The sequence below is a fragment of the Corythoichthys intestinalis genome, chromosome 7 (genome assembly GCF_030265065.1).
Source record: "Corythoichthys intestinalis isolate RoL2023-P3 chromosome 7, ASM3026506v1, whole genome shotgun sequence".
Classification (NCBI taxonomy): Eukaryota; Metazoa; Chordata; class Actinopteri; order Syngnathiformes; family Syngnathidae; genus Corythoichthys; species Corythoichthys intestinalis.
Window position 1 is genome coordinate 50,138,982 of NC_080401.1, and position 10,740 is coordinate 50,149,721.

At 39.4% G+C, this 10,740-nt stretch overlaps 1 protein-coding gene across 1 annotated transcript; it reads left to right on the forward strand.

Annotated features, from left to right (window-relative positions):
* The first annotated feature begins 219 nt into the window (after positions 1-219).
* On the forward strand, positions 220-10,372 carry dpt (dermatopontin). Its single transcript, XM_057841979.1, has 4 exons — positions 220-866; positions 6,903-7,028; positions 9,926-10,033; positions 10,107-10,372. Exons 1-4 carry the CDS (start codon positions 583-585, stop codon positions 10,171-10,173), a joined length of 585 nt encoding a protein of 194 aa, XP_057697962.1. The 5' UTR covers positions 220-582; the 3' UTR covers positions 10,174-10,372.
* Positions 10,373-10,740: the final 368 nt, after the last annotated feature.

Genomic DNA, 10,740 nt, shown 5'->3' on the forward strand with positions numbered 1-10,740 from the left:
ATAGATCAGTGTCATTTTACGTGGCCCGCGAAAGTAAATCATGGGAATCAACCTCGTTTTTAGTTGAAAGAAAATTCTAACAAAATTGTTGTCTTCCTCAATTGAAGCTTGAGGAATAATTTGGTGGTAACTGCTGTGAATCTGTTCGTAATTTACGTAATCCGTCCATAAAAATGTCACATGAAATCCTCGCGAGGTCCAGCTGTCCTTAATTGTTGGTGTCCACGTGCAAACGTTTCCCAAAACACTCTGTCTCAGTGTTTATATTAAAGTGGAACACATGGCTAGCGATCGCTAACACGTGAGCGATCGCACGCTGGAGAGGTGAGCAAAGCCTGACGTCAATATTCGAATTACTTGTAATAAATGAAAAATCCTGTATGTTAAGGTACATCCTCACAAGCCGACAGGAGTTCCTGAGTTCTTTTCCCCGAGTCCACCTTAAAATGTCCAGAGAGGTCCAACGACTTTTGGACGGAGGTTCTCAGCGGCTCATTTACATCCTCGCTGGATGCCAAACATCTGGAGGTTTATAAGCAGCCGTTAGCGTGGGAGAGCGCCACAAGTCCTTACCCTGTCGACATGAATCCGCTTCTGGTGGCACTGGCCTGGTCCCTGGTGGCGGCGGCGGTCCGGGCCCAGTCGTTGTCGCACGACCACCAAGATATGGGGTGGGTCAATGGCTATCGGCAGGGTTTTAGCTTTCAGTGCCCCCATGGCGAAGCCCTGGTGGCCATCCGGAGCTACTTTAGCGCTGCCGACGGATCCGATCGCCTCTGGTCCTTCGAGTGCCAGCCCACGCCTGAGAGTTTGGGACACCCCACCGACTGCTGGTGGGACGACATTAACCGTGCCGGCCTAGAGTGGTAGGTGATCGTTGTTGTTGGCAATAGTGTTCTGTTTGTGGAACATACTGCATTTTACAAAGGGATAAAAGGGAGTGGTGCAGGGCTTTTTCAACTGTTGTTGATACAGTATTATGACTGCTACTACTATAACCCCCCCATCCATTGCAGGGGTTAAATGATTTATTTCATTGCAAGGGCGTAGGTTTGAATAGGGACGGTTGGGACAAAAATCTACCAACTTTTCAGGATGCTTGAATTGTCCCCACCAACTTTTAAGCAACCTTATTTGTAGGGTTGTTCCGATCATGTTTTTTTTGCTCCCGATCCGATCCCGATCGTTTTCGTTTGAGTATCTGCCGATCCCGATATTTCCCGATCCGATTGCTTTTTTTTTGCTCCCGATTCAATTCCAATCATTCCCGATATTATACATTTGGCAATGCATTAAGAAAAAAATGAATAAAACTCGGACGAATATATACATTCAACGTACAGTACATAAGTACTGTATTTGTTTATTATGACAATAAATGCTCAAGATGGCATTTACATTATTAACATTCTTTCCGACATCTCTACTTATTTGCGTTATATAATGACTTCAATTCTAAAAAGTCATTTAGATTGTCTTAACATATGTTTTAATTGTTGTAATTGACCCCACCATTTTTAAGGAATTATTTTCATTGTGTTCTTACATGTACCTCTTTTCACTTACTAAATGTGCCGAAGGATTTTTTTCCCTCCTAAACACACATTTGATTTTCAAATGTCTTGACACCCCCCCCCCCCCCACACACACACACACACATTAGATATTAAAGATAATAGGGATATTAGAAGTTTCTTTTTCAGCCAGCAGCAGCCAATATAAGAAATGTAAAAAGATGTCAATGTTGTGGAAGTGGTAAATACACAACTAATTTTGCTGCTAAAGGTCCGACCTGCGTCAGAGTTAGCATAACATTAAACTGTTTGAACTTGCTAACCTCCAAAACTCAAGTAGGAAGCTGCTTAGAGAAATGACTGTGAAAAATGTAGTTCTCCTCAATTTTACGTGTATTTTATTTATGTGGTCCTAAAGAAGCCCACAGCTTTCATGTTGTTGTTGTTGTTTGGCTGTGCTTATGGACAAAATCAGTAGTGCTTTACGTGACGGACGGCTCCAATGCCGATCGATCGGGTCCGATCACGTCATTTTCAAAGTATCGGAATCGGCAAAAAAATATCGGCCATGCCTTTTTGTAAGATATATACAGTATATTTTTTTATTAAATCGTCTTCCAATTGTATTTAACGTTACAGACATAATATGTTACATTTATCCAGAGTCTTGAGTTTAGGCTTAAGGTAGGGTTATCAAATTTATCCTATTAATGGCGGGAATTAATTTTTTAAAAAATGTATCTCATTTAATGCAATTAATGCATACGCTGCACAACCCATTCACGCATTGTCGCGCACCATCTGTAATGGCGCCGTTTTGCCTATATAGAGAGCTAAAAGGCTGCGTATAATGAGTAGAATGACTTTTGGCAGCCTTTGGAACCTTACTTTATTTGGTTAAAGCCTTACAATCCCCCTCCCTACGATAAGAAATATCATGGGAAGAAATGTGGGGAAGCAAGGTAGCAATTGATCTTTTTCTTAACACCTTAAGTTAGATCCCATCGCAGAGAAGATATATGAATTGGTAGAATTACGCACAGTCGTGGTTTCTCTTGTCATGGTTCCACTTCCCATCATGCATTAGGCATGGCCTTCAGTATCATTTACTGAAAGCTCAACAAATACACTAGATGACAATATTTAGTCACAATATACAAAGTCACAAGTCTATCGGTGGATCCCTCTCACAGAAAGAATGTTAACAATGTAAATGCCATCTTGAGGATTTATTGTCATAATAAACAAATACAGTACTTAAGTACTGTATGTTGAATGTATATATTTGTCCGAGTTTCATTCATTTTTTTCTTAATGCATTGCCAACATATATATGATCGGGAAAAATTATCGGGAATGATTGGAATTGAATCGGGAGCAAAAAAAAGCAATCGGATCGGGAAATATCAGGATCGGCAGATACTCAAACTAAAACGATCGGGATCGGATCGGGAGCAAAAAAACATGATCGGAACAACCCTAATTTTTGTTATTCCCAGACAAAGAAGGTTTTTCAGTTATATTTAATTTCTTTATTTAAACAATGTCGAGTGGTTTTAAGACAAATGTTTATTTATTTATTTATTTTTTTGCATTCCTGGATAGTTAAGCGATAATTAACTTGTATTTATTGTGAATATTAATATAATTTATGTTCAAATCATGCAATTTAAATTTGCTCATGAAATCCGGACATTTTTTCTACAAGTTTCCAAATGTTTCTTTCATAGTTTTTTAAAACAAAGGTTTGAATTGAACAGTGTAAGCTGAACCAATACACATAAAAGTTAGTATAAGTCAATACAGAATTATTTTGCATTGTTCATTATGAATGTCCGGTCACAGCAAAAACTGTATATGCAGGTTATGCCATATTGTCCCTACCAATGTTGAGACCAATTCTACGCCTTTGTTTTATTGTGATAAAATAACCCTATTTAAATGCACCATAGCATGTTTTGATAACATTTTTAGTACAGTACATAATTGTGTAGTTATTGTTTTTTTTTTCGTCGCCCAAAAACACATTCTAAACCTGATTCACACAGTTCCAACCCCAAAATATTGCAAAAATTCACTTGACGAGCTACTAAAAATGTATTTTCATTATTCCGAAAATTAATATTTTATCGCCCAAAAATTCACAGTTCCCTTCAAAAACTCACTTTTTTTTTTCAACAAAAATAAAATAAACATTGTCTCTCATTGAAACCCATTAGAAATTCCTATTGACTTACTATTTGGACCAACAGAAAATTGATCAATTTGGCACCCATTGACATTCAACTTGGACCCACAAAAAACAATTCAACTTCAAATTTAAAGATGAAATTTTTTCACACACATACAGTAGGGCAAACAAGTATTTAGTCAACCACTAATTGTGCAAGTTCTCCCACTTGAAAATATTAGAGAGGCCTGTAATTGTCAACATGGGTAAACCTCAACCATGAGAGACAGAATGTGGAAAAAAATTAATTGTTTGATTTTTAAAGAATTTATTTGCAAATCATGGTGGAAAATAAGTATTTGGTCAATACCAAAAGTTCATCTCAATACTTTGTTATGTACCCTTTGTTGGCAATAACGGAGGCCAAACGTTTTCTGTATTTTGGCCCATTCCTCCATGCAAATCTCCTTTAGAGCAGTGATGTTTTGGGGCTGTCGTTGGGCAACACAGACTTTCAACTCCCTCCAAAGATTTCCTATGGGGTTCAGATCTGGAGACTGGCTAGGCCACACCAGGACCTTGAAATGCTTATTACGAAGCCACTCCTTTGTTGCCCTGGCTGTGTATTTGGGATCATTGTCATGCTGAAAGACCCAGCCATGTCACATCTTCAATGCCCTTGCTGATGGAAGGAGATTTTCACTCAAAATCTCTCGATACATGGCCCCATTCATTCATTCATTCATTCAGATCAGTCGTCCTGGTCCCTTTGCAGAAAAACAACCCCAAAGCATCATGTTTCCACCCCCATGCTTCACAGTGCGTATGGTGTTCTTCGGATGCAATTCAGTGTTCTTTCTCCTCCAAACACGAGAACCTGTGTTTCTACCAAAAAGTTCTATTTTGGATTCATCTGACCATAACACATTCTCCCAGTCCTCTTCTGGATCATCCAAATGCTCTCTAGCGAACCGCAGACGGGCCTGGACGTGTACTTTCTTCAGCAGGGGGACACGTCTGGCAGTGCAGGATTTCAGTCCCTGGTGGCACATTGTGTTACTGATAGTAGCCTTTGTTTAGTCATTCACTCGGTCCCCCCGTGTGGTTCTGGGATTTTTGCTCACCGTTCTTGTTATCATTTTGACGCCACGGGGTGAGATCTTGCATAGCATGGAGCCCCAGATCGAGGGAGATTAGCAGTGGTCTTGTATGTCTTCCATTTTCTAATAATTGCTCCCACAGTTGATTTCTTTACACCAGGCGTTTTACCTCTTCCCAGCCTGGTGCAGGTCTACAATTTTGTCTGCGGTGTCCTTCGACAGCTCTTTGATCTTGGTCATACTGGAGTTTGGAGTGTGACTGACTGAGATTGTGAACAGGTGTCTTTTATTCCGATAATGAGTTGAAACAGGTGCCATTAATACAGGTAACGAGCGGACATCGTTAGACCTCGTTAGACCTCGTTAAAAGAAGTTAGACCTCTTTGACAGCCAGCTTGTTTGTAGGTGACCAAATACTTATTTTCCACTCTAATTTGGAAATAACTTTAAAAATCAGACAATGTGATTTTCTGTTTTTTTTTCCACATTGTCTTTAATGGTTGAGGTTTACCCATGTTGACAATTACAGGCCTCTTCAAGTTGGAGAACTTGCACAATTGGTGGTTGACTAAATACTTATGTGCCCCACTGTAGCCCGGTAGATTCCCATGTAAGGTGACGTGTGATTTACTCACGTCATTGCCTTCACACATGGAGACATATCCCAGCAATGACGCAGGTTGGACACTTTCTCAAACTTGCCCCGTTTTGCCGACTCGGCGCTCTCTGAGCAGGGAGGGCTGCTGGCGCGATTTTATTACCCGGACTTTACGTCATTTTGGTCGGCATCGACTGTCACATTGTGTTGGTTAGATCTTGTTTTGTTATGGAGCCGGTTGTGGGAGCGTTCCCGATGACGTACCTGCAGCCAATTAGAGCTTATCAAGACTTTAAGCCCAGGTGATCCAAAAGAAGCGTGCCAAGATATTAACTTGCTGGGCGCCATTCGACACCTTGTAGTCCCGAATTTTGTGCATTTGCTAGCCCTGTTCATCTGCTGCCCTTGTTTTGAAATCTATACTGTGCTGGTATTTGAGTGTATTTGTTTTGTTGTCTTATCGGCTCTCTGCCTACCGCTTAGGTTAGTATTAATGATCTCCGTCGACCTACTGTCGCAGACCCACTGTGTTATTCCCCCTTTTTCGCGATCGTGTGTATTTTCATTTGTATTTGATAAACCCTTGAACGCATACCTCCGTTGTTTTTTGCTTTGGGGTACAACCTTGTTTCCGCAGTTGCGGACCCTAACATTGGCAACAAAATAAACCACACATTTCCAAAGATGGACGATGGACTCTCTTCCTCGGCTCTACGATCCAGTAGGAATTTAATGTCGTTATGTTTTCAGTTTAATTTTGCTATTTTCAGTTTGCCATGTTGATAATTGCGATGTTTGTTTACCGCTTTTCGTCTTATTGCGAACAAAGAAATGACCATCAGCCTGCCATTTACATAATCGACCATCGTGCTGTGACCCGGAAATTTAACGTTTGCTTTCACACACACCGCTTCCCAGGAAAGTCCCGGACATTATACTAAGATGCGGATCGGTAAATGTCCGCGTCATCTCTGTGTCAGTCGACCCGGTAAATTGCTTTCACACACCAGGGCTAGACGTTTAAATCCCAGGATTTATACGGTGTTCAGGTGTGTGTGAAAGGGGCTTTAGTGTTGCCTTAATGGTGTAAGGTGTTTTTTGAGGTAATACTACTAGTATAGTGTTTAAAGACAAAGAACCGCTGGTCTATATGATTAAAAAAAATGATAAAAAACCTGCTCAAATGGAATAAAACTTCAAAATGATCATTCAGGAGAACCTTGCAAGGCCACAAAAGAAGTAGTGTAAAGTCACACTTTCAGATTTACTGCCTCCTCATCTACTCTACACTAACCCCGAGTCTGTGGGAAATACCCCGTGGGCTCATAGTAGTATGTGTTGTCATGACTAACGTCCATGCACGCCCCAATCCGAGCCTCCTGCTGACCTCGACATTCCTTACGTGTTGCCTTGATTTACTATACATATGGTGTTGCCGTTATGAAAGTCTTTTACCACTATTGACATGTATAAATGTGTACTGTCCGCCCAATAAATTTTTCCCACCTTTGCCATTCCAGGACTTCTAAGTGCACTCGCAATGGCCTTGTGGCAGGCGTGCAGAGCAAGTACTTTGAGAGCGTCCTGGACCGGGAATGGCAATTCTACTGCTGCTACTACAAACGCCGTTGTCCGTACTCCTGCATGTATGTATGCGGACATTTGGGGAGGGGCTGGTAAAAATGAAATCTGTTTGCAACCCTCTATAAAATAAACTGCTGTATTTTAAGCCAAAATAACTGTTGTGTTTGATGGAACAATATGTCTGTATGCTGCCATAGCAGATTCATGGCGCATGAAGCCCCCGTACTATTTTTAATTCGTACGTTTTACCTGGGAAACCCCCGTTTACAGACGTCGCGCAACCGCTTTTGTTTCAACCCAGCCATGAAACGAAAGTAATTAATTAATTAATCATTAATTGATGTCAATATTTCATTACAAAAAAAAAAAACTATTAAAAAAAATTATTCACTCGCATATTTTAAACTTTTAAACAAATTATGTCACAATGAAAAAAATGGTGTCTGTAATACAGTCACGGATATCTACCTCATAACTATCGCTTAATTGTATTTTTTTTTGACTGTCGAATTTTCTACGAAATGTTAGATGATAAATAATCGATCCAAATAAAGAAAATTTGAAAAAAACAATTTTTTTTAAAATGGTAAATATATGAAAAAGAAAATCTTGACCACTCCTTGATGTCTGCGATTTCTGCATCGCGAGCCTTGTTATATTACCATGTTTCACCCATAAAATCCCCCAAAAATCCAGCTGTGGCCATTCACAGCTGTGTCTTGACACTCAGTGCTACATGCTACATGGAGTTTTTGGATCGAAACAAGGTAAGTATGCGATAATATCTCGTTAAAGTCGTGGCGTCTGTAATTTTGCTCTCGCGTGCTCTCACCTCCAGATAGGGTTTTGCTGTTTAAAAAACATTTTTATTTATTTATTTTTTTTAGAAATGCCGTCCTGTCAAAAAAAAAAATCCCCAGAAAAATGAGATTTTAAGCTTTGGACAATTTTGAAATTTGGCCAAATTGGGCGTCTTAGAGCGGAACTTCAAGTCACCTGAGTGTTTTCCGCCATATATATGTATACAATATATATACATATAATTAATTAATTAATTGAAGGTTGACTTTTTTTGTATTAAAAAACACTTTTTTGTATTGGTCGGATGAAATATGCTAATTTTTTGAGATTTTTTTTTAATTTTTTGTTTTTTCTTGACTTTTTTGCCAAAATCATCAATATTAAAACAATAAAAGGCTTGAGCTACTTCAGTTGTGTGTAATGAATCTAAAATATATGAAAGTCTAATGTTTATCAGTACATTACAGAAAATAATGAACTTTACCACAATATGCAAATTTTTTTAGAAGGACTAGTATTTTGTTCCCAGGTTCTAAGTGGTATTTCCTAGTTTGTTTAATCGCATTTGTTTCCCAAAAAGTATGAGTTTGTGGTCACGACTTTGAAATTCTATTTTCCACTTTTCTTTGTTGTTGAACTTTCTAATGCTTATATATGTACATAATATTATATACAGTCATGTGAAAAAATTAGGACCCCCCCCATTAAATATTCAGTTCTTTATTAAGAAATGTTCACATCTCAATGTCTAATCTTGTTTTTCTCTCTAGAAAAGTGATTTAATTGCAAGTAAACAACAAAAATTAACATCATTTTACTCATTAAAGCAAATATATCAACAAAATGCATATTCTAACTGAGGAAAAAGTTAGGACACCCTACCAACTAATAGCTAGTGCTACCCCCTTTGGCTGAAATAACTTCAGTGAGACGCTTTTAGCCATTTACCAGTCTTTGACATCGGTCTGGAGAAAGTTTGCCCCACTACTCAACGCGGAATACTTTCAGCTGTGAGATGTTTAAGGTTTTTTTTTTGCATGTACAGCTGTTTCAAGTCACTCCATAGCATCTCAATGGGATTAAGATCTGGACTTTGACTCGGTCATTCCAGGACTCTCCATTTCTTCCTTTTCAGACAGTCCTTGGTAGATTTACTGGTATGTTTTGGGTCATTGTCATGTTGCAGTGTCCAGTTTAGCTTCAGCTTCAATTTAAAAAAAAAAAAAAATCACATTGTTTGATTTTTAAAGAATTTATTTCCAAATTAGAGTGGAAAATAAGTATTTGGTCACCTACAAAGAAGCAAGATTTCTGGCTGTCAACGAGGTCTAACGAGGCTCCACTCGTTACCTGTATAAAAGACACCTGTCCACAAATTCAGTCAGTCACCCTCCAAACTTCACTATGACCAAGACCAAAGAGCTGTCAAAGGACACCAGAGACAAAATTGTAGACCTGCACCAGGCTGAGAAGACCTAATCTGCAATAGGTAAAAGGCTTGGTGTAAAGAAATCAACTGTGGGAGCAATTGTTAGAAAATGGAAGATAGACAAGACCACTGATAATCTCGCTCTATCTGGGGCTCCATGCAAGATCTCACCCCGTGGCGTCAAAATGATAAGAAGAACGGTGAGCAAAAATCCCAGAATGTTTGGTTCTGGGACAATGCGCCGCCAGGGACTCAAATCCTGCACTGCCAGACATGTCCCCCTGCTGAAGCCAGTACACGTCCAGGCCCGTCTGCGGTTTGCTAGAGAGCATTTGGATGATCCAGAAGAGGACTGGGAGAATGTGTTACGGTCAGATGAAACCAAAATAGAACTTTTTGGTAGATACACAGGTTCTCGTGTTTGGGGGAGAAAGAATACTGCATTGCATCCAAAGAACACCATACCCACTGTGAAGCACGGGGGTGGAAACATCATGCTTTGGGGCTGTTTTTCTGCAAAGGGACCAGGACGACTGATCTGTGTAAAGGAAAGAATGAATGGGGCCATGTAGCGAGAGATTTTGAGTGAAAATCTCTTTCCATCAGCAAGGGCATTGAAGATGAGACGTGGCTGGGTCTTTCAGCATGACAATGATCCCAAACACACAGGCTTCCATAGGGTGTGCAAATTTTTTTCACATGGCTAAATATGTTTGCTTTTCTCTTTAGGAAAACCAATGACATTCCAGAACAGCACCACGAAGAGGGCGAACTGGTAGTTCCCAGCTACGGCTATTTCATCCGAGGAGCTCAGACCACTTTTAGCGGAGTAATGAGGTCTGATCAACACAATCCTCCGAACGTTTATCTTTGCGGACTAACAGACAATTGTTTTATTATTCGCCTGCAGGGATCGCCAGTGGAAGTACATCCTGTGCAGAATGACCGACTTTGACTGTGAATTTGACAATTTATAGACGCATCCAAGAAGCACTTCATATTTACCAAACAAGTATGTCGAGCTATTCTTACATAACGACAAGTATGTACAACCATGTAGTTACTTTTTATAGTCCACATTTACTAGCATGCGACAAAAAAAGCACATGAGGATCTAAAAACATTTTAATAACAAATTTGTTCATTTCAGGAAGTCTTATTTAGCAGATTCGGCAACTCCACATATTGTTCTATAATCTAAAGATTAAAAACTTCTTTTTCTTGTAATTCCAGTGTATGGGATTCTTTAGTGTTGATTTTTTCTCTCTCAATATGTCATACAAATGGAGCCTTTTGACCTCGGGGGGGGGGGGGGTTTCACACTTGGACACTTGTTTTTTCCACCCTGTTAGAGTTTGCTTGGTCAGGTGTGAATTCCAGATATAGTCGATGTGATTCCTAAAGAGTTCGGTAACACTTTACAATAAGGGTCCCATAATTAACATTAGTTAATGCATTTTAAGACAATAACTAATGTTTAAGTAACATTACAATAATTAATATAAATGCTTATCTAACATTTATTCATATTATTATTAACATGA